The sequence below is a fragment of the Carassius gibelio genome, chromosome B14 (genome assembly GCF_023724105.1).
Source record: "Carassius gibelio isolate Cgi1373 ecotype wild population from Czech Republic chromosome B14, carGib1.2-hapl.c, whole genome shotgun sequence".
Classification (NCBI taxonomy): domain Eukaryota; kingdom Metazoa; phylum Chordata; class Actinopteri; order Cypriniformes; family Cyprinidae; genus Carassius; species Carassius gibelio.
In genome coordinates this window covers 22261012-22285213 of record NC_068409.1, presented here as the reverse complement: position 1 = coordinate 22285213, position 24202 = coordinate 22261012, and the positions used below count along the sequence as shown (strand labels likewise).

Here is a 24202-nt window from a genome sequence, read left to right as displayed (position 1 = left end):
GTGTAATACAGCATGCAGGGATCCAACAGTGAGAAGAGAAACAGAATTTGAGCCACTGCCTTTGAGGGAAAACTGACCAATGAGGAGGGTGGAGATAAGCAGGGGGCGGAGTTTGAACTCCACAGCAGAGAAAGTCGATGGGGAGGGAGTTGGCAGAGTGTCAAAAGTGTGAGTCGAACAGCGACGCACTCTTAACTCACGGGAGTTTGCAGCCGGAGGGAGTGTGTGCGGTGTGTTTTTAAAGAGGGGAGACTGTCAGCACTGTGGACAGGAAACCCTTTTAATTCGATTCACTTTTGGGACAGGACCTCATCCTCTCGGCCCCTCCCTGATGTGTGTATGTGCGTGGTTTTTGTAAGCTGAGATGTGATATTGCAGTGCCACTATCGGCTGCAGCAGGCTGTTTGCCATAGATATTTCCGGATCCCATTTCCTCCAGCGGGGGTCTCTCTGGATGCACTTGCTCCTGCTCAAGGTGACTTGTGGAGTCCAGAGGCGTGAGTGGTGGCACGGAGCTGAAGTCAAGGCTCAGTTGGGACTTGTTCAGAGGATATAGTGAGATGAATCCAGGGTGGAGTGGGATGTGAGGGCCTGACGGGCCCAGAGTCAAGTCACTCCTCTCCAGGAACAGCCAGGGAATGGACTCGGCCTCTCCTCAGGAGCCTGAGAAGGACATGGAGGGCTATTACAGCCTTTTGCAGGCAGGTTCGGAGCTGGAGAACACGCTGCAACGTGAGTATATATGTCTGCCATATATAACTGCCATTTTTGTTCACAATGACATCAGTTTCTCAGGATTTTCACTGGCGTTTTATGTAGTATTGCAAGGATTATGTTTGCTATTTATAACTTCATGGCGTTTCATCCATAACCTAGATTAGATATTTGATAATCTGCTTGACTGGACTGGACTCAATCTTTCTGTAATTGAAAGGCAGAGCAATTCCAGAACCTTGTATTTTTCTATGGTAACCTTTTCCTGAAACCTTGATATTAAAAGAGTGTTTTGATGGACATATACTGTGAGCTGGAAGTTTATAATCATGCAATCTGAATTCAGGCCAGTAGTGAGATTGAAGGATGAAAATAGAAGTTGTATTGTATGTATTACAAATGGACGCCAACACACAGGAAGTGGAGCACTGATATTAACCCCCAGCCCTGATCTCTGGCTATTAATTTGCCTTAAAACCCAGAGAATTCTCTTTAGACCATGATTCAGCATCTTCATTTTAGCCACCATGTCGTTCCTCGGGCACTTTAATGCATTTAAAGGTTTACAAGTCTGAATCACTCCATTCTGCTGTGTGTTATGTAATATTTACTTTATGATGCTTTGGTTTACTCAAAGTGTTTGTAGGAGATTAGATTTGGCAGTGTGGCTCGGGTTGTTGGCATCGGTCTCAGTGTTGGGGTTGTTTTTATATGAGAGTGAGCGTCACGTCTGTGTTGAAGTAATGCTTTGCAAAGGTGTTTGTTTGTTACGTTGTAATGATGCATTGTAATGTGAGACAGCAGTTCCTCTCAGGCGAGCCAGGTTCACAACAACAACATTCTGACACAGCCATTGTGAACACCTGTCTGGGCTTCGATAACATCCATGCAGCCGCACGCCAGAATCTGCTCAAACAATGAGGGATGTTAGTATTCCTCAGTATATTCGACATGGAGAAATCTGCATTTTTTATGAGTTTATGATTTTACAGCTAAACTGTTGAGTTTTAAATGCTCTGTAGATATGAACTCTGATCCTTTCATTCCTCTTACCACATTGCATGACAATATGCACATGTTTATGCATACAGTCAAGTGCACTCAGATGTAGTTTATCACATTAACCACTAACATTTGACAATGAATACATCTGTCATCGTTTTAAATGGCAACATTTTGTGGAATGTTTTGTTTAGAAAAAATTCCTCTTGGGTTGATATGTAATGCATTAACATTCATACAAGTGGAAGTGGAACTGAAGTGTCCAAATACTTCTGGGCTAAATGTATATAAAACATGTTTATCAGGGCTACTCTTGTCTGTGCTTTTTAAAAATTAAATTAAAAGTATAAAAGCTCAGGCAACAACTCCTCTTATCATTCAAGCCTATTTAGTAACCATCAAGAACTAAATTTATGAAAACATTGAGAAATTATTCAGTTCAGACAACCCTGTCTCTTACAGGACAGATCATAGTCTCTGTGTTGCTACTGAGCAGTACAGTTTTATTTAATAAGTGGCTTTCAGACTGAGTTCAGACATGTTCACATGGACAGCACCTGAATGTGTTTGTTATACACAGACTCACCTGTATCTCTGATCTCACCCTCAAAGGAGTATAAGGTGTGGTTTTCCATCTGTTGTTTTAGAAGGGCGATGCTGCCTAAACGTATCATTGTCAAGGCAATGCTGGGCTTGCTTATAAAGCCTGAACACATGGTAGAACAAACACCATGAGCAAATATACTCCAGCATTTAGTGACCTAACAGACTCAATAAAAATGTAAATGGAAAATGTCTTAATGTATTCATTTAATTGATTATATTCAAGAAATAGTTCACTAAACATGAAAATTTGATGAAAACGTACTCACCCTCAGGCCATCCAAGATGTAGACTATTATTTTCTTCATTAGAACAGATTTGAGGAATTTTTCATTACATCACTTGCTCAACGATGGATCCTCTGAAGTTGTAAAAGCTGCTTGTTCTCTGAATATTTCTTTCCTAATTCAGATAAGACAACCTTTTCACTGGACATAGTACATTATGAATAGAGGCAATGGTTTGAAATTAAAAACATCTTGATAGATGTTTACTACAAACATGCAGATTGTGGGATGTTTTTATCAGCTGTTTGGACTCTCATTCTGACGGCACCCATTCGCTGCAGAGGATCTGTTGGTGAGCAAGTCATGTGATGGTAGATTTCTCCAAATGTGTTCCGATGAAGAAAAACATATTTTGTGTGGCCGGTCAGAGATTGTGTAAATTGTCAACATTTTTATATGAACTGTTTATTTTATTGTTATTATTTGCACACACAAATTTGTTGCACAGACCTTAAGCTGTATTTTTATTATAAAAATTCTGTTATTATTTGTTAATATGTTTGCACACAAATATTTCTTGACAGACCTTAAAATGTATTATTATTATTATTATTATTATTATTATTATTATTATAAAACATATTAAATATTATTATTATTATTATTATTATTATTATTATAAAAATATTATGTCTATTATATCATAACACTTCACTTCACATTTGCAAATTCATCTCTCTCAAATGCACCATGCATTTATCTCTCCATATATAATCACATTATAAATCTCATTCATTTTGCTTATGAGGTGTATATAGAGCTTTTAACATTTTAAACTGTCTTGAGTGTTATTAAATATTTAGTTGTGTCTTAGTTCACATTCATCTCTGCCCCAGCACCATTATACAGTACCTGTTGGAAACTCATTAAATTTTATTGTCAGCATTATTTTTTTTTTATCATAATAGGTTAATGGTTATGTAGATAGCAGTTTTTACATATTACAACTTTCTTCAGAACATGACCCTTTATTTAGGAAGAATATCAGGTCTTTTTTTTATCAACAATGGTAAGCATGTAAGGAGTCTTATAGTAGGAAAGAGAAGCTGTACTGTAACTTGACCCAAGATAATCCATTTCCTCTAGAGTATTGCATTTCTCTGTGGAATTAATTTGTTTTTGTTTGCTGCAGACACAGGAAGTGAGTTCATGGTGAAGTCACTGGATACCAGTGTTGGTCCATATGTAATCTGAACACACCCTTTATTGTCAATCTCCGATTGCAGTGTATTGTAGTATGAGACGAGGCTCAGAGGAAACTGAACCACCATCTCCTCTTGTTTTCAGTCTCTGGCTTCAGTCCATCTTGATGGTTCTGCAGACATGAATGCATTAGACTCATTGGTACTAACTACTAATGTTGTCAGTTTCACTGAGGAGTCCATTAAAAGAACATAAATAATTTTATATAGCACTGTTATAAACAGCTTCTTGTAGTTTGTACAATTAAACACTGGGTGGTGCTGTCCCTGAAATTTCACATAACTGTGACTAAACTGTATAAACTTACAGAAACATGACCTAAAGCTTGCCGCTTTGTTATTTATATGTGGCTCATCTTCATTGTCTCCTCAGAGGTCACAGTCCCTGTGAGTATGCAAGAAGTGGCTGGCTACATTGAGAAACAAGTGGCCTATTTATCAGGTGGGGGTTTAAATTTCTGTTTTAGAGTATGTGAAGTATTTGTGGATTAATGGCTTGCCTAAACATGTCAGATAAATTTGGAGCAGTGCCACAGAATTTGTCCTTAACTGAGAAACTGTCAATTTGATGTTTATTGAATTCCAGGGGGACGCGGTGAGGACTCTAGTGTCATCATCACTCTCCCAGAATGCTCTGCTTTCAGCGACATTCCTGAAGAAGCTCTGGCTAAAGTTCTTTCATACCTCACACTGATCCCGAGGTCCATGTCTAATACATCAGCCTCTCCATCTCACTGCATTGCAGTACAGCAACAGTTCCTTATGTATTCTCTTCACATAAACCTTGCAACAGCTCTTACACGAATTGAGCTATTCAAATTAATGTATTGTTAGTGTGCTAAATATGCAAAGATCTTTGTAGTCATATTGTAGACACAATACAGTCAGGATCTTTTAGAATGAAAGACCATATTGATCCCTCCATGCAATGCAAGCAAATGCCAGTGTACATTTACTTACATATGTTCAGATATTGTGGTTGTTTATAATGTCATGTTCTTAATAAAGATTTGACACACTTCACATGTTTCCAGAAAACGGCAACCTGGTGTAAAATTTATCATCATTTTAGACCGAAGATTGGATACTTGGGTCTCGATCAAAACAGCACTGGCACGGATTGCGGTAAGAGATTACAATATTTTATTTATAATATATATATTTTTTATAATTAATGCAAAAGTGTGAAAGGGGTTTTGTTGTTTTCATATTTTTATTATTATTATTATTATTTATAGTTTAAGATTTCATATTTTCCTTGCATAAACTTGGATTTAATCCTTTTAAAAAGAACCCTTTTAAAAACCCTTTAAAAAAATAAATAAATAAATAAATATGTATATATATATATATACACACACACACACACACTCTCTCTCCGGTCACTTTATTAAATACACCTGTTCAATTGCTTGGTAACACAAATTACTTATCAGCCAGTTACATGGCAGCAACTCAATGCATTTAGGCATCTAGATGTGATGAAGACAACTTGCTGAAGTTCAAACCGCGCATCAGAATGGGGAAGAAAGGGGGTTTAAGTGACTTGAACATGGAGTGGTTGTTGGTGCCAGACAGGCTGGTATGAGTATTTCAAAAACTTCTTGATCTACTGGGATTTTCACGCACAACCATCTCTAGTGTTTACAGAGAATGGTCCGAAAAAGAGAAAATATCCAGGCAGTTGTTTGGATGAAAATGTCTTTTTGATGTCAGAGGGCAGAGGAGAATGGACAGACTGGTTAGAGATGACAGAGAGGCAACAGTAACTCAAATTACCACTCGTTACAACCAAGGTTTGCTGAATATTATCTCTGAATGCACAATGTCAAACCCTGAAGCAGATGGGCAACAGCAGCAGAAGACCACACTGGATGTTGCTCCTGTCGGTTAAGAACAGGAATTCGAGGGGCAATCGAGAGGCAATTTGTATCTGTACAAATAATTAATTTAATTATGTCATTTATATGTATTTATAAAACTTAAAAAGGTATATTTATTTAATATTGAATTTATTGTATTATTGAAAAGCTTAATAGATCCAGGGAGAACATTAAGCATCGCAGACCTTTATATGTCCTTTGGGGACTGAATGAATCATGAGTCTGTATTTGTTGTGTGCTGAAGCGGTCTTGTCGCTGTCCGTGGTGCTGAAGTGGATCAGCGCAGGTTCAGTACAGTATGTGCTCACAGCCCAATTCTCTGTGCTCCATCCTGAATAAATAACTAAATGCGGCACTTCTAACTGAAGTTTGCGTTTAAAAACTGTGAAACCCGAGCTCACTGCGAGGCAACGGGAATGCATGAGTTGGCAAAAAGCATGCGCAGGTTTTTACATTATGACGCTCTTGGGGCGAGGGAGAGGTGAGGAGAGCGCAGGAGAGAGACGGTGCTGTGCTGCAACCCTCCCGACGCTGCGGCGATGAATCCCGCAGACTGTCCACTGCACCGGGCACCGGTCTGCCACAGCAGGATGGGCGAGGTCTTTAAACATCCTCATAAAACATCGATCGCTATGAGCGAGCGAGACTGCAGGCGAGGACTTCCGCGCATCCGCCGATCGACGGTAATGTGTCTGGAGTAGTTTCGCTAAAGAGTTGGACTTAAGTTTAGATGAGCACAATGCGGTACACTGCGGCGCGACGGACGGCTTTAGCTTAGTCATCCTACATAGATAAATGCTAGAGAAGGCGTTGTTTATCAATGTAACATATAAAGAAATATATTATCGTGCATATGAGCGATAGCAGACTGAATATTTTCGCAGATGAAGCTTTTGTTTACAAATACGTAAGGACGAGTCAATGTCAAGCGGTGTGTGTCCTTACTGTGAACTGTGTGCTAGGATGAACCGTCATGTTCATGTCCTTTTTCTGTTTGTCAAAGAGATTAGTCAGATTTGTTTCAAATACTTATGTATCTCGATGTAATTCAGCTCCTGTGATTAATAAACTGTACATTTACAGTAGTTGTCGGCTAATCAAGCTGGTTATCACAGTGTGTATTTTGTGTTAACTAGTTTAGCGTTGTCTCATCAATTTGATTTTCATCAGTTGTCAGTGTGATGAGTGATAGTACAGGATGCACAGTAACACTGGATTCAATTAGCCTAAATGAATAATATTCAAACTTAGAACGGATTTATTTCTTTTTTTTTTCTTTTTTTTGTGTGAGTTGCATGCATTGTCCAAATCCCATATAAGGTGGAGTCCAAATGTCTAAAACCACACTGAAACCTATAAAAATGGAGACAGAGACAAAATGAATTGGGAATGTATTATTCCGCACCATTTCCAAGTGATTACATTTTTGGCATTTTGCAGATTCATTTTTACAGGTGGTCAGATGTTGGAGATCAGCTAAAAAAATAACAGGCCAAATAACAAATTTTTTACTATTTTTTACTTTTTTTTTTTATTCGAACAGTTATTATTATTATTTGTTTATGTAATATTTATATTCAATTCAATAGCAGACTTGAGGATAATTTCATTGGTAGCTAGCATTTGCAGTATATCTTTTGATAACTATATTGGCCATGAAATTTATAGTAGAGGAATAATTAAGTAACTAAAATAGTTTATGCATATTTTATTATTATAAAGGTAAAACAGTAAAATCCAAACATTAAAAGCAACTGAAAAATAGTACAAATAAAGTGTATGCAGGGTAAATGTTTCCATGCAAAGCAGATTTACATTAGACCCAGAACATTCATTAAATTCATTTCATTATATCCTCACGTTTTTAAGGATTATTCTTGCATTTATCTGCCTGTTTAAGGCGGTCTGTCCTTGTGTGTCTGCCAGGCTGATCTCATCTATTTCTGTCATAGGCCTCATTCCCTGGAAACTTGCACCTTGTGTTGGTACTAAGACCGACCAGCTTCTTCCAGCGCACGGTTACAGATCTCGGCTTCCGCTTTAGTCAAGAGGACTTCATGCTTAAAATGCCTGTATGACTCATTACACTCATTTGTCATTTTATCTTCGTAAAGTCAGTACCACCCTGACCTGCATTTGTGTCTGCTATTAAGGTGGTGATGCTCAGCTCTGTCACAGATCTACTGCGGTACATTGATGAGAATCAGCTGACCTCAGAGTTTGGGGGAACTCTTGACTACTGCCACAGCGATTGGATCGTCTTAAGAACAGTAAAAAATGATGGTATAGATGCATTAACGAAATAGACCGAAATATCACATTAAACAAGGTAGTTTCTTTGCTTTTTACAGGCCATTGAGAGTTTTGCTGTTATGGTTAAGGACATTGCTCAGATGCTGCAGGCGTTTGGAACAGAGCTGGCTGAGACACAGTTATCAGAAGAATGCAGTGCTGTTGAGTTCCTCCTGATGTCCCACACTGAGAAATACAGGAGACTTAAGGTACAGCTCAGTGAAGCCCTCATGTGTAGAGAATTCTCTCACTTTTCCCTTATTGATTATTGCTAGACTTTAATAACTGCTTTAGGAACAACAGAATTTCAGCTTAAAATGTAAATGAATTAATGCTGTCAAATGATTAATTGCACCCAAAATAGTTTTGGTTTAAATAATTTATGTCTGTACTGTGTATATTATTATGTATATATAAAGACACACATACCGCATATATTTTAAAAATATTTACATGTATTTACATGTCTATATTTATATTCACATAAATTATATCCTATATATTTCTTAAATATATACATTCATGTGTGTGTATTTATGTATGCATAATATATGCACACACATTATGTAAACAAAAACTTTTATTTGGGATGCGATTAATCAAGATTTATCGTTTGACAGCACTAATATAAATATAGACTACTGTTTAAAAGTCAATACGTTTTTGAAAAGTTTTATTAAGGCTGTCTGCTATTGTCTATTTGATCAAAAACACAATAAAAATAATAATATTACAAATTAAAATAACTTTTGTTTTTATTATATATTAAAATGTAATTAATTGTTGTGATGCCAAATTGAATTGTCAGCAGCCAGTACCTCAGTCTTCAGTATCACATGATCCTTCAGAAATCATTCTAATATGCTGACTTTCTTCTCAAGAAACATTTATTATTATTATTATTATCAAAGTTGACTAGAAAGTGCAAAAGAACATCATTTATTTGAAATAGAAATCATTTGTAACATTATAAATGTCTTTACTGATTAATTGAATGCATCTTTGCTAAATAAATATTTTTATGTAAACATTTATTTTTATAAAGAAAATACTACTGCCAAATGGTTGTTTATACAAAATCTGAAACTCAAAATGTTATTTTATTTATTTATTCATTTATTTATTATTTTTCTAGTTTAATTTAAATGTATCTGTGGTGAAATAAATGTGACTCTGAAGCAGAAAAAAAAAAACAGTTAAAGTGCTGGGGTATATTTATAGCAATAACCAAAAAAAACATTGTATTGGTCAAAATTATTGATTTTTCTTTTATGCCAAAAATCAGAGTAAAGATAGTGTTCAATGAAGATATTTTGTAAATTTTCTGCCATAACTAAATATATCAAAGCTTAATGTTTGATTAGTAATATGCATTACTAAGAGGTCATTTGGACAAATTTAAATGCTATTTTCTCAATATTTAGAATTTTTTTGACCCCTCAGATTCCAGATTTTTCGAAAAACTGCCATTTAAGACTGGTTTTGTGGTCCAGGGTCACATATTATAAATATACTCATGTCTTACATCAGTTTCTCAATTGAGGAAAGCAGAGCTGCATGCATAATAATTATAATATTTTTAGCAAAATAATTACCAATAGATTAGCATTTAAGAAAAGGACAAAAAACTCTTGAAAGGGCAACCTATTAAACAGAGCTTCTGTATCAACCTCTTTTTATCAGATTAAACATGGTATCTATGCTTGTTTCTACTACCACTTATTTTGCCAAGGAAAATATAAAAAAAGTACCATACCTAAGGGAATAAACTATAATTAGGGTACACAAAGCATGTGAGTGCAAAATCGGTGTTCCACTCCAGTCTGCAGTCACTTTTAGCTCCAGTCTTGTCTTTTCTTGTGTTTTCCGGCCCCTCTGGGCTCTGGCTGTTGTTTTGTTGCATGATTCTGTGATGTCAATGACAGCAGAACACAGTGCGAAGTGTTTTTGTTGTTATTCATGGGTGAAGGATGCCATCAGATCTGTGATGAGAGAGGGGCGGCAGCTGCTCTCTAACCTGGAAACTTCAAGGAAGGAAGGGGACGCCGACACGCGCTGGGACATGACACAGGACTGGGATACCATGCAGAGGTGTAGGGTTTGATCCTGTTTATTTGGAAATAAATAGTCTGCATCACAAATACACTTTTTTTTTTTTTTTTTTTTTTTTTTTTTCTAAAACGGTGTGAACTTGAAATCATGCTTTCTGACATGTCCTTACTGCAGGCTGCTGGCTCAGCTCACAGATATGGAGATGGCGTTTGATGGCTTCTTTGATAAGCACCACCTCAAACTGCAGCAATATTTACAACTGCTGAGATATGAGCATAGTTATCAGGAGGTGAAATGCTTTTCTGTTCCAATCATTGCACAAAAACATAATGACGGCTCACAAACAAATGCTTTACACAAAACCAGTGCTGCCATTTGTCAATGCTGCATTACCTAATTTAAAAGTAAAAGTAAAGCAAAGAGGGAAGGGTTTTTTTCCCTTTTAAAATAGGAAGAGTCAATGAAAGTATTTTATCTAGTTGATCTAACATTCTCTTTATGTCAGATGGAGTGCTCTTTAGAGAAAATAAGAGCACAGGAAAGGAAGATAAGCATCACAGGAGAAACACTGTCCCAAACAGAGCAGTGTGTCAGAGAGCTGGACAGTTTGGAAAAACGTGCACAGGTAACTGGATTATGCCTCGCTGTTCATGTTGTACAGTCAGTCGCAAATATGCGGAAATTTCTGATAGATTTGTGTTTGTTTCAGGAGGAGATGAGTCAGGCTCAGGTTCTTATCCTGCATGGGCATCAGCTGGCTGCTGGACACCATTATGCTATGGCTCTGATTATCCAGCGCTGCAATGAACTCCGACATCAGTGTGACACCCTGACCTCTGCCCTCAATACTAAACGCAGCTCCTTGACACAAGCACAGACCTTGCTGCGCTGCCTCCAAGAGGTGGGCTAATACACTCACTCCTTCTCCTTATATAGTCATTTTTCATTTCATATTATGAAAAAGGTATTTTTATTTATTATTATAATTTTTTTAAAGAAGTGCATTATGCTCATCAAGGCTGCAATTTTTTGTTTAAATTAAGAAAATGAGTAATATTGTGAAATATTAATGCAATTTCAAATGACTGCTTTCTATCTTAATATATTTTAATATATTTTCTTTAATTTCTATAATTATTTATTTTTGATAACTTTTGATCAGTGTAATGTGTTCTTGCCAAATTTTCTTGCCCTTTGTTTTGCAGGCTCTGCGGTGGTGTGATGATGGCGCTTATCTCTTGGCCAATCAGCAGGTGGATAAATTCCAGTCTAAAGAAGGGGCGCAGGCAGCTCTTCGAGATATCGAGAAGTTCCAGGAGGCGGCGCCAGCTCTCCTCGGAGCAGGCGAGGATGTGCTCTTTCTGGAGTATGAATCTGTGCTCACTCCTTGTCTACAGGTAAACACTGTCAGACTACAGAAATAAGACTAGATTCCTAAAGTAAATTCCTAGGGATCATTTTAGACAGTCATTTCAGAAATGTAGCTTCTGATGGCTGTATTTGGTCCCTCTAAATCTTAAAGAATTAATTACACTTTAGGCTAAATATAAATGGAAATCCTTTACTGTGGTGTGTTTCAGGCTCATATAGAGAAGACTTTTCAGAAGCATAGCTCTGTGCAGGCTCTGATTCAATCCAGACAGAACTGCCTGAGGAAAATGGCAGACAAACATGTCCGACCAATCCAGCTGGTGGTCCCTCGTGCAGAGAACCCACCACGTGCAAAATCCCCCCTCTTCTCCCCCAAACATGGTATGCCACAGTCCAATATTAATGTTGGGTCCAATTATCCTCAGTATTTTTCAGCCATTAATTCTCACAGTTTTGACAAGATTTCGCACTAAATTTTTTATATCTGCCATGTACATCACTTGCTACAATACAAAAACTAAAACACACTCTTTAACGAAGCTTTCAAGATGCCTGATCAAAATGGATTGCATTTGGGTAATGACATGGAATCCTTTTATAGCTATTATGTACCTTTAAAAATGCACGGCTGCACCTTTTCCCTAATAAATCCCTATGGATAATGTAAAATTCCTGGGCAGTTGCAAAATAAGGTACATTTGCAATTCACATGCAGTTCTTTTAATCCTTATTAACTCTGAGGACCCATAACAAAGGCTTGTCTGTGACGCATAGTCAAATGACAGGCTCCATGTAAATTAGGAAGCATTTATTTTTGTTTACCCCAGAATGCAAACCTTTATTATGTGGCTCTGTGGAATACTTGATTCTGATTTGTCAATAGTGGACCTCAGCTGTCAGATCCTTCTGTATAATGACCATTAAATTGTATATTTCTCAAGTGACTATGGGAATGTGTTAAAAAAAGTAAATTGAATTGCAGATTAATAATGTATTAGAGAATTAAATTCTGAATGTTATAATGGGAGAGGATAAATCAGATGGATTCGGTCGTTGTGCATTCACTATTCTTGTGAGAGCTGATGCACTTTAAGATGGAGAGATCAAGGGAGGAAGCCATAGAGATGTGCAGAGCTCACCTGACATACCGTGATCCTCAGCACAGCTGGATAGCAGCCCATCAAATGTGATCCAACAGGAACGCAATGTAAAGATAGATCTGTAGTTGAAACAAGGGCTTTTGGGAGGATTTTATTCATTTACTGAGGTCATAAACTGGTATTGACCTCTGAATGACTTCCAAAGTCAGATCAGAGTGATATTATGTTATGCCCAGTACTGTCTGATTGTTTTTGATGATATGATTTGATTGCACATAGTACTGTGGCCGTTAATGTTTTGTGCTGCAGTCACTAGTCTGCAAAAAATATTCTCATAGCTCTCACTGAAGCTGCACGTTTTGCAACATATTTATATCAATTCTATATTGTATCCAACTGCTCTTTTTGTTTTAAAACAGATTTTAATTCCAGTTTAAAGTTCACCTTTGACCTCCCATTACCAGGCAAAAGAACATCGAGGAAAAGCCCAAACTCCAGAAAGGTAACACTGTAACTGTAACCTAAAACAATTTAAAACAATTATCACATTTTCACACATTTCGTAATAAAACTTTAATATATACTAAGTTTAGATTTTTCCCTCACACATCAGTTTCCAGCATGTGATTGCCATGTGGCAAAAAGTTGAATTACCTGAACTACCCAAAGTTGAAGAAACACCCATAGACTGTATTTCCCTTTTCATTTGTAAGAAAGATGCATAAAGCTCAGAAAAGATGTGGAAATCCTTCTGTGTTTTCTGTGTGGTTCAGATTGAAGTGATTCATGACTATCAGACGGCCAGCTCTCTCCCGTACAGTATGGATGGAGAAGACGCCCCTGATCTGCTCAAACGGTGAGTCTGCTGCCTGACACTGTCTGTTTTAATGACACACTGATGTGTGTGATGACCATGTGAATGTGTGCGTCTCCAGACATGTGATAAAGGAGCTGATCGAGACCGAGAGGATCTATGTGGAGGAGCTGCTGGCAGTGCTCTTAGTAAGATGACCTTCATTTTTCTGAATGTGGCACTGAAGGTAGAGCTGGAAGCTGAGGTGTTGATGTTGTGGATTTGTTAAAGATCTCTGTCACTCTCTTTGTTTGGATTTGCAGGGCTACAGGGCTGAAATGGACAATCCGTCTCTTGCTCCGCTCCTGCCAACAAGTCTTCGCAACAAGAGAGATGTGCTGTTTGGAAACTTGCCTGATATCTACAACTTCCATAGCAGGCAAGGCCACACAGAGAGAACTTCATAACGCTGCTATTTTGCTACAAGAGCAAAATGTAAACAATAGCTTCAGAACGAAATAAGATTCTGTTTCCTGTGAGATAAAACGCCAAATCCTCAGCCTCAGTAATTCAGACACAACTGCACACTGACAGTTTTGACTTCAAGACACCTTCCTGAAACATCTTATTTTAATAAAACATATCGGTTTGTGCAGCTGTGTTTGCCAGTGGCTTTGAAATGTGTCTTGCCTGCTGGGTCTTCATCCCCGGGTGAGGCAAATTGCCAAATTGGTTGACTGCAGGAAGCCGTTACGCCAATTAAAGCACTTTAATTACTGCTAAATGGCTGTTGGTCAAATAAGGATTTGATTAAGCCAATGAGAGCTCAGCTGGAAGGGAGCGCGTCAGCAGAGCGGGGGTTCTGATAGACAGCTGTGTGACCTCTCACTGAGTGTCAGTCAGTCTTATCTGTTACAGAGACAGAAAAAGGCATAGTGCAACTGGGAAATAAGAAAATGAAACAGTTGCTAAACTAATTTTGCATGCTAGATATTGTGCATACTATTTAAAGTGCATACTAAGTATAATGCACACTATATTTGTAGTGCATATTACATTTAAAACATATTAATTGTAGTGCATACTGGATGTAAAACATTTTATGCGTACTTGATTTACTGCATAATAGATTTGTCAAGCATACTATGTGTATATATGTTTAAAACATTACTTTTGTACTGAAAATGAGATTTAATACACACTAATTGTAGTGAATAGTTCTAGATATAATGCACATTAGACGTTGTACATACTGGATGTTTACTGGATTTCTACCTTTCAGTAGTTTGGAGTCAAAATCTATTTATAATTACAAATAAGAAGCCATTTTTTCAAGTCAACCAAGACCTTTTTTTGTTAGAATTAATCATAAAACAAGAAGGCATTATTTGCTGTAAAAATGAATATTAACATGTTAAAATATGGGTAATTATATAATGATATTTTAAAATATATATTCACTGCTATTTGAAAGTTTGGGGTCAGTAGGAATTTTAAAGAAATACTTTTATTCAGCAGGGAAGCATTAAATTGATCAGTAAAGACATGCATAATGTTACAAAATAAATTATATTTCAAATAAGTGCTGTTGTTTTGAACTTATTACTGAATACTTAAAAAAATGTTTGACAGTTTCCACAAAAATATTTCAGCACCATTTTCAAAATTGATCATAATAAGAAATGTTTCTTGAGCATTAGAATGATTCCTGAACATTCAGATTTGCCATCACAGGAATAAGTGAAATTTTTAAACTTATTGAAATAGAAAACAGTTATTTTAAATTTTAATATATTACTGTTTTTACTTTGTAACTGATCAAATAAATGGTAAGCAAAATATATATATATATATTACCAACCCTGATATTTTGCATTACATTAAATTATGAACAGCTTGTAGTTTGGCACCAAAGTGTGTGACTTGTGTTTTCTGTTCTCCAGTGTCTTCCTGCAGGATTTGGAAAGCTGTCTGGAAAGCCCTGAGGCAGTTGGGGCTTGCTTTCTGGAAAGGGTGAGGAAGCTTATAAAACCATATGAGGCTTATCCTGTTTTGTTTTTAGAAACATATCCAACATAAACTATCTGTCTGTTTCCAGAAAGACCATTTCCATTTGTATGAATGTTACTGTCAGAACAAGCCTCGATCTGATTCTTTATGGAGGCAGTTCTCGGACTGCCCATTCTTTCAGGTATCAAAAACCATCTCTATCTATAAAAATACTTGCAGCACACATCTAGAAATAGACTTGAGATGTGTCCTGTGTGTTACAGGAGTGCCAAAAGAAGCTGGAACACAAACTTGCTCTTGACTCATACCTGCTGAAGCCAGTCCAGCGCCTTACAAAGTATCAACTCCTATTAAAGGTGCAAGCTTTAGTTGAATACAAATGTGAATTTAGAATTTATTTCATATAAAAGTATATGTTTTGTTATATGTTAAAAGTATTTTAATAAAATTATGGTTCATGTGAACTGCAGTATGGTTTGTATTTTGTATCACAATGCAACCTGTGGAAGCTTATTTCTGCCACAGAATAAAAAACAAAATATTTAATTAAAAAAATATTATATACAATATAATAGAAAAAAGTTTTTCTTGATATTGTGAACTAAAGCATCACAATTCAGGCAAATCAGACTTCTCCGAATTGCAAGTTTATATATTCCAATTGCAAGTTTACATTTCGTAATTCTGGATGCAGAATTGCAAGACGTGAACTTATAATTTAGAGAATAAAGCCAAATTTGTAGTTGTAAATTGGAAATTCTGAGAAAATATTTCTGCATGCACATGCAGTCCAGTCAAATGCTTCATATTTGGGGAGGGAAAAAAATGTCAGAATTGCGTGATATAAAGAGATGTAAACCCTTAGTTATGATTTGATTTCATAACTAGGATTTGCATTAGAAGGGAAAAAGTCAGAATTGTGAGTGATTAAAGCTGCGGTAGGGAACTTTTGACGCTCTAGCGGTTAATAAACAGAACTGCTTGCGTCTTGCGGAAGAACATCGTAGCCGGAACTACTTCTCTCTGTTTATGTCTATGAAGAATCACAAAGGTACTGGGTTACTCCGCCGCGGTACCCCCGAAGCAATCTAAAATAGTCCGAATATAAACACTTATTATATGTACACCCTAGTGATTCAGGACAAGCCAAAAACACGGTTTGGAAAATGGATTCATGGTGTACTCGCTTATTATATGCATTTTTCTACATTTTGAACACAAACAAAGTTACGGACCGCAGCTCTAATTGGTTATTTTTTACCAGGAGCGATGGAGTTTGTGCAAATGGCAATAGGACCACTGGGAGGAGCCAGAGGAGCTTGATTTTTTTCACAGATTATCTGTCTCATATTCTACTGTCAGGACATAATGACAGGTTTAATAAATATGTAAAAAATATATTTTTTATAAAAGTTCCCTACAGCACCTTTAACTCACAGTTGAGGGGGGAAAAAAGTCATAACTGTGGGATAAAAAGTTTTAGATTTTTTTTCCGTAAGCTTCCATAGCAACCTTGTGTTTTTTTTTTTATGTTTTTGATGTACTGTAGGAATACTTTTGTCCATTAAATCCGAGGAATTTGATCATATGAATGTGTTTGATAATAGGAGCTTCTGAAGTACAGCTCAGGCTGCGAGGGAGTTTCTGAGCTGCAGGGGGCGCTAGAAGCCATGCTGGACCTGCTGAAGTCAGTCAATGACTCGATGCACCAGATTGCCATCACCGGATATGAGGTGACATTTTTACCAACTTCATGTGAGGGTGTGAATGCGTACAGTAGCTAACAAGTTGTATGTTGCAGGGAGATCTCAGCAATCTGGGCCGCGTGCTAATGCAAGGCTCCTTCAGTGTGTGGATTAGTCATAAGAAGGGTCCGACCCGGGTGAAGGAGCTGGCCCGCTTCAAGCCCATGCAGCGACACCTGTTCCTGCATGAGCACGCACTCCTCTTTTGCAAGCGCCGAGAGGATCAAGGAGAGAACGCTGACAAAACTCCCTCCTACAGCTTCAAGCACTGTCTTAAGGTACGGTGCACACTTCCTGCTGGGAGCACATGTGCAATCTGAGAAGTCCTGCCAGCATCGCATGTGGATGCATCGTTGTATATCAGCCTGATGACAGCATTCCTTTCTTGTTTTTAAAATATGATGCTACTTCACAGGATGTGACAGCATATGACATGTTTATACAGCAGATAGCTGTGAGTTTTCAGATTCGCATGTGTTTCCCTCCGTGAGTATACAATGCTGTTTATGCTGGCAGATGAGTGCAGTCGGCATTACGGAGAACGTCAAAGGAGATGTGAAGAAGTTCGAGATCTGGTACAGTGGCAGAGAGGAAGTCTATGTGATACAGGTGAGAATGTAGTATTATTTAATGGACAATGACTGTTGTGACTGTCACATTTACCACTGTTATGCAAAAAATTCTCATAGGCACCTTCAGTGGAAGTGAAGATCGCTTGGCTGAACGAGATCAGAAAGATCCTGACCAACCAGCAGAAACAGCTAAAAGGTCTCAATACATTTCCTGTGGTTAAATGTCACTGTTATTCCTCCACAAGTACTTGTAAGTAATGTGTGCTCTTCTCTCATTGGCTCAGAGGAGTTGTGTCACTCTGCTGCAGTCTCAGAGCAGATGCAGATGTCTCCTTCTCTCTCAGTGAGGTAAGAATCCACTAGTGTACAGATCACTGTTCCTGAGCCCCTCTCTGATCCCTGATCCAACCCTCACCGAGCACTCGCTCTCCTTGACCCTTTGGCTCAGACCAGCTCTTTCCTGCTTCTAGCTGTTAGAAATCTCACATGACACTTCCCTCCCAGAATCCTGCCAATAACAGTACCCCCTCCCTGCTTTTACAGTCCCCGCTTTAGCAATCCATATGATGTGTAAGTACGGTCCAAAATTAACTTCATTTTAATTAGATGTAACTTTGTTACCCATCATAAATATACAGGTTTTGAAATTGAATTGTGCATGATTGTAAAAATAAACAGTAGTTTATGTAAAATGTATATATAATAAATACAACCAATAATATAATGCACTATAAAATGTAAAAACTTGTAGATATGCATACGTTTATGTTTTTACTATTGGTGTCACATTTTTAACTTTATATGGTATTATATAACATTTTACATTTATTATATATATTGTGTATTTGTTTGTACATGATACAAAAGATTTCTATTTAAATAAATGCCGTTTCTCTTGAACTTCCTTTTAAACAAAGGGTTTTACAAAAAATAAGAAAGAGAGAAAGAAATCTGACTTCTTGAGGGAAGTCAGAATATTATAATGACTTCTGAAGATCATGTGAGAATTAGAGGAAATCACATTTTACATTTTAAAATATACTTCCTAAAATATCATTGATATTGAAAATATATAATATAAAGATCATATATCACGTATATATGTCTTTGTATTTTGATCTATTTAGATTTTAATTTTCATATTAGTGAGGGCCAGGTTGTAATTATTCAAATTTTACTTTAAGCATGTAATGTTTCGATTCCTAATTAAGTTACTGACCAATGGTTTTATTTATTCGCCAGTGCAGTTTTTACTCTCATTTGGCGAGTGTTCATTTTGGACCCATGTATAAGCCATATTTAAAACATCTTTGTTGTATTTGCATATACAAAACCCATGCACATTCACGATGTCTCATTTGAACAAATCAATTAAGTAAAAGTGTATGAACAATGTTCTGCTGATGAGGGGACTGAAGCCGCTGTGTGTGTGTGTGTGTGTGTGGTTGCCTGTCCTCCCGCAGGGCCGTGCGGCCTTCCGGTGGTGTTCTTAAGGGCTGCCTGCCCCGTCTGGACCTTGTGTCCCTGTCGGGGGGCGTGTGTGTGTGCCTTCGCGCTCGGAGCCCATGCCTCACTCGCTCCTCCCAGCGACAGTGACGCTCAGTGGTAAATTGGCAGGAGGGGGGCCGCTCCGATCTGTGCTCCGTCACATACAGGGCTGCTACGGCCATGCTTTAACCACCATCGCCGTCCCCTCCATACACACCCCACCACACCCCTGCGATCTCACCAGCAGAACCCTTATCATTAACATAACAGGCAAACGCTTTGCCAGCATCTCTGCATCTGTTTTGCATGACATGCAAACATACGCAAACAGCAGAAGAGTTTGGTTTGACTCCATTATTTTGGCTGTTAAGCAGCACTTTGAAGACGGGGCTTATTTTGAGATCAAGACGAGTTGAGTCATATGTTGACAAATCAAGACTATATCGGCTTATTTTCACTCCATTTCCTTATCAGCATGTCTCTATGCTGTTATGAAAGAGTCATTTGCCTTGCAGGCCTGAAATTACCCCCATCTGTCCATATCTGCCAGCTTCTTACATGGTTTGCTCTGGGTTTTCGGTTGGTTTGGCTCTTGTTTCATATAGAAAATGTGGTGCATGTTTGAATAATTGTTTATTTACTTCTAACTCTACTCTTGTCCCACAGCAAACAGCAAAGAGCGTCAGTCAGCTCAGAGGGGACCGAGTCGGGCCACAGCAGTCCAGATCCGTTCAGCTGCTCTAACCAGCTCCAGCGCAACAGACGCAGTGAGTGTTACACATACACACCTCATCTCTGTGGAGATATGTCAGTGCAGAATGTGTTAAATGTACAAATGTTTTTCTTTAACTGGACTTGTTGAACGGTTTAAAACCAAACATGGAATCATGAAGTGTTTTTACGCATTTGCCGTGGTTTATCTTGGAGGCAGGAAAATAAAAAGTATGATGAAATAAGATTGTTTGTGCGTAATAGAGTATCATTTTAAACATTAGCATTATTAACATTGATATACACTGCGTATATACATACATGTACAACAATAGATACTGTTTCATAAAAGTTTGGCGCAAGTATGATTTTTTTTTTTAAAAGAAATTATTTTACTCTGCAAAGATGCATTACATTTATCAGGAGAGACAGTAAAGACTTACATTGTTACAAAAGATATATTTTTGAAAAAAGTATTACTATTTACACAAAAATATTAAGTAGCACACTGTTTTCAACATTGATAATAAGAAATATTTCTTGAGCAGTGGATCAACATATTAGACTGATTTCTATAAGATCATGTGACACTGAAAACTGGAGTAATGATACAATATTTTACAATATTACTGCATTTAGTGTATATTAGATAAAATAAATTGCCGAATTTTTATTTTGTAAGACTTTAAGAGACTTAAAAAAAAAATTATATATATATATATATATATATATATATATATATATATATATATACCATTAAAAAGTTTAGTTTTTACAGTTGTTTATATAGTACATGTTATTTAACATTAATAATTTGTATAATATTTATAATTCTTATTGTTATCACTATTATTGTACATTTTTAAAAAGCAAACCATTCTTTTTCATCATATTTGTTGTGTATCTACAGTATATTGTCTTTAAGTGTGGTATGTAGTTGGAAACTGATTTTTTTCATTCAGTATTTTGGGTGAGAGTAAATAGTGTAGCTATAAATGGTCAGGTAAAGAAACCTACAAATGACATGGCAGTAATGCAACACATGTAAATGCATTGCATTTTAAATTCAGAAAGCAACTGCAAGTGAAATCAAATGTTTGTCCTGATAAAGAAAAAATATTTGGGCCTTAGATATACTCACCAACTTATAAACACATATTCTGCACACATACAAAGCAGTGTAGTTGAAGTGTAATGCTTGCTGTTCAAACCAACACACATTCATGTTTCTGCTGTAAAACCATTATCCGTGTCACCACAAACTTCAACCGCACAGTCAGTATAAAACTTGAAAGAGCATGTGATTTCTCCACCCACACGCATGATCTCTGAAGCCCACAGGGCCGTCAGCATCGGTTAGAGTCATAAGACACAGTGTGTTAAATTCATGAACTCCGAAACATCCATGTGGTGTGTTTGTGGTAGGCTGGCCGGGCGCACCTTATTCTGTAGATATCTGTGAAGGTCTGGAGGACTGGAGTGGAGCAAACAGCCTTTCTAACCCGTCTGACACTGAGGAGGAGGATGCTGCCCGTTTGGTAAGAGACGGACATCACTCACTGTCACTTACTCATGTTTGGGGACACTTGTTGTTATTTACTTATCTGTTTGTATTAGGTTGCAGGCAGATATAGGGCCTTTGTTGACTGGCGAAAAAATGGGACAGATAACTTCATCATTAAGTGTGGTGATGTCATACAACTACAGCATGAGGAAAATGATGGCCAGTGGTGAGTGATATGTGTGAGCCTAAAGCAAAATAAAAGATGGTCTGGGAGAAATGCAACTTAAGCGCCATCATTTACTCATCATCATGTTGTTCCAAACCTCTATGACTTGATATAAAAGAAGATATATTGAGAAATGTTTCAGTGGTACAGTTTGAAGTCAAGTGGAAATCAGTGGTATTTGGATTACAAAAACACTCCAGTATATCCTCTTTGTGTTCCTAAAAAGAGAGTATGTGACACAGGTTTGGAAGAATATGACATTTTATTTTTGGGTAAACCTATCACTGTTTGACAACATCTTGATTTTGAATAAAAAAAAATGTTTGAAATGTGAAGTGTTATGGGAAATGTAGTCCCATATCAAGAAGAACAATAGTCAATTTTATTAGGATAGGTCAAAATTACCGTAGATCCCTTTCAAATGCAAAAGTTGATTTAATGGTCAAAAATTATGGTTACACTTTATGAATTTTCTTTCATTATATTCCTCCTTTTGAAAATTCTTATTCTACATCTTGTTTGTAAGATTAATTCTAATTCAGGAATTTTAATTGGAGTTTAAAGGGCATTTCCAGTTCAATATTGCATGATGCAAACCCTGATATTTAAAGACAACTGAAGTGGATTAGATAGTGGTTTGGTGTGAATCAGTATAGCTGTGTACCCTCACAGGCTGGTGAAGAATCTGAGTCGCAGACAGGAAGGCCGTATCCCTACTGCCAACCTGCAGGGCATCTTGGGAGAAAGCATCAAGAATCACTCCAACCGGCTTGGAGGTGAGAGTCCATTTGGACATTACTGCCTTTTTGTGTAGTTCCCAGAAAATAAGAGTTTGCTTAAGATCCATACTGCCATATCTTCTGTGCAGAACCAGGGAATCGTAAAGCACGCAAGCTCAGTTCGCCATGAAGGAACGGCCCAGTGCAATATTGGACCTTTAACATAAACGCTTGGTAGCTCAAGACTGTATGTGACTACGTGGATTCAGACCTGACCAGCAGGATCATCTTCCAGAGTTTTTGTACTGATCCTCATTGACAGATGCTACCAAAATCTTACAAGAGTTCTCCACCATTTCAGAAAAGCCAGAGAGTGCTTTCAAACATCTGTCCTCTGCCTAAACACACTTCAGTCCTCCTGACTAGGTGAAGCCTGGAACATTCTGACTTTGCGGTTGTTGAATAATGAATAATGAATCAAGGCCCATCAAAAGGCCTCTTCGTCGCTGTCTTCGCGGTTAACCCTCTCAGAAGACCGAAGAAAACATCCTGTGCATAAAGGACCGTAATTTTTAAACCTTGTTTGTTTGTGCTGTTATTTATCTTGTACTGTTGTATTTATCCTCAGTCTGAGCTCTTCCTGAGAGCTTCAATGCCAAATCATGCAGTGCCATAATGCCTGTTTCCCCACTTTTTATTTAATGCAGACTTTGCTCAGTAGTGCATAAGTTACCTCAAAAAAATATTTATAAGCACTTTATTCAGGTCACGCAAATTTGTGGCCATTTGTCTCTCTCTACAGCTTAAAACCGGATGAATTTTGCATGCCGTCAATTCTTACCTCTCTTATTTAGTAAACTTCTCTTGTCAGGCACTTTACATGCAGAATCTACTCTGCCAGCTTGAAGACCTGGGGGGCCGTCATGTAAATGTTGACTTTAGAATCACAAATATGAGTTATGAGGGGGTGAGCAGAGCGCATGTGTGTTGAATGTGTGGCACGACTGCGAAATCGGAGCCGTGTTAATGGAGGTTTCTTATTAAGAGAGATCATACAGCAAACATTAAATATACCCACTGTTTAGAATGCTTAATGAAATATTAATTGCAGACTTATATGAATTTACTACATTAAATCAGGCCCACAGTTGGAGGGCTGACTTTGATATACCAGCGTTTGAAGTGGAAATGAGCTGTGTGTAGCAGCAGGAGACGCTTTGGAGTACATATCTCTTATGTTATTAATTTCGCTATCAACTTGTTCCCTTCCAGCGTGGATCTCCAGCCACCCACTCAAAATCAAGCCACGTGAAGGACACAACTGCCTGTACTGTGCTATATTAGCCATATATACAGTCAACTTTGCATATTTTTATGCTTATTTGTGTCCAAACATTTTTTTTTTATATATATATTTGTGAGCACACATTGAAAATCTGGGAATCAGAATTTCATGATCATCAGGTTTTTTCTCCATTATTTTCAAGTTAATTTAGTAAATTTAGTTTTTCACTCAGAAGTAATGCTAAACAAAGCATGTTCACTAATGGTCTCAGACTTTTGGACCTCATATCTATATCTACTGTAATAGCATTTAATCCTGATTTTTTTTTTTTGTTTGTTTTTTTTTTTTTTGGGACTGGCTTCTAAATTATTTTTGAAGGAATGTATCTGTGTCGATTGTATTGTAACAATATTGTATTTAAATTTGTACAGCCTATTGACAATTACCTTTTTTTCTTTTTCAATAAAACTGTTTCATAGAAAGTAATTTGTACCTACGATATATACAGTATATAGTATTATTATTTAACTACTCTTGTGTTTAAACGTTTGGGGTCAATACGATTTTTCAACGTCTGCTAAGCATTTATTTGATCTGAGCGTATATTGAAATATTATTTTCTAATTTAATGTAATTTATTCTT

The 24202-nt window shown here is 37.2% G+C and overlaps 1 protein-coding gene across 2 annotated transcripts; it reads left to right on the top strand.

Moving 5' to 3' along the window:
* Positions 1-99: 99 nt before the first annotated feature.
* LOC127971704 (proto-oncogene DBL) lies at positions 100-23975 on the top strand. Of its 2 annotated transcripts, XM_052574909.1 has the most exons (30): positions 100-732; positions 4182-4250; positions 4395-4509; positions 4843-4933; positions 7644-7763; positions 7845-7961; positions 8043-8192; positions 9953-10074; positions 10210-10324; positions 10541-10660; positions 10745-10936; positions 11241-11432; positions 11616-11787; positions 12926-13008; positions 13280-13362; positions 13442-13508; positions 13623-13738; positions 15243-15312; positions 15398-15490; positions 15573-15665; positions 16917-17042; positions 17111-17332; positions 17571-17663; positions 17744-17822; positions 17911-17974; positions 19781-19881; positions 21251-21363; positions 21443-21555; positions 22228-22331; positions 22424-23975. In XM_052574909.1, the coding sequence occupies exons 1-30, from the start codon at positions 639-641 to the stop codon at positions 22462-22464; spliced, it is 3330 nt and encodes a 1109-aa protein (XP_052430869.1). In that variant the 5' UTR covers positions 100-638; the 3' UTR covers positions 22465-23975. The 2 variants fall into 2 exon arrangements, with proteins under 2 accessions (XP_052430869.1, XP_052430870.1); XM_052574910.1 differs by lacking the exons at positions 100-732; positions 4182-4250; positions 4395-4509; positions 4843-4933 and adding an exon at positions 6198-6374.
* Positions 23976-24202: the final 227 nt, after the last annotated feature.

What these genes read in the sequence shown, in the direction of transcription:
- LOC127971704 (XM_052574909.1), top strand. Translation starts at nt 639, where the DNA reads ATGGACTCGGCCTCTCCTCAGGAGCCTGAGAAGGACATGGAGGGCTAT. An exon ending in AGTATCAACTCCTATTAAAG is followed by an intron (nt 15,666 to 16,916) that starts GTGCAAGCTTTA and finishes GTTTGATAATAG; the next exon opens with GAGCTTCTGAAGTACAGCTC. An exon ending in CCAGCAGAAACAGCTAAAAG is followed by an intron (nt 17,823 to 17,910) that starts GTCTCAATACAT and finishes TCATTGGCTCAG; the next exon opens with AGGAGTTGTGTCACTCTGCT.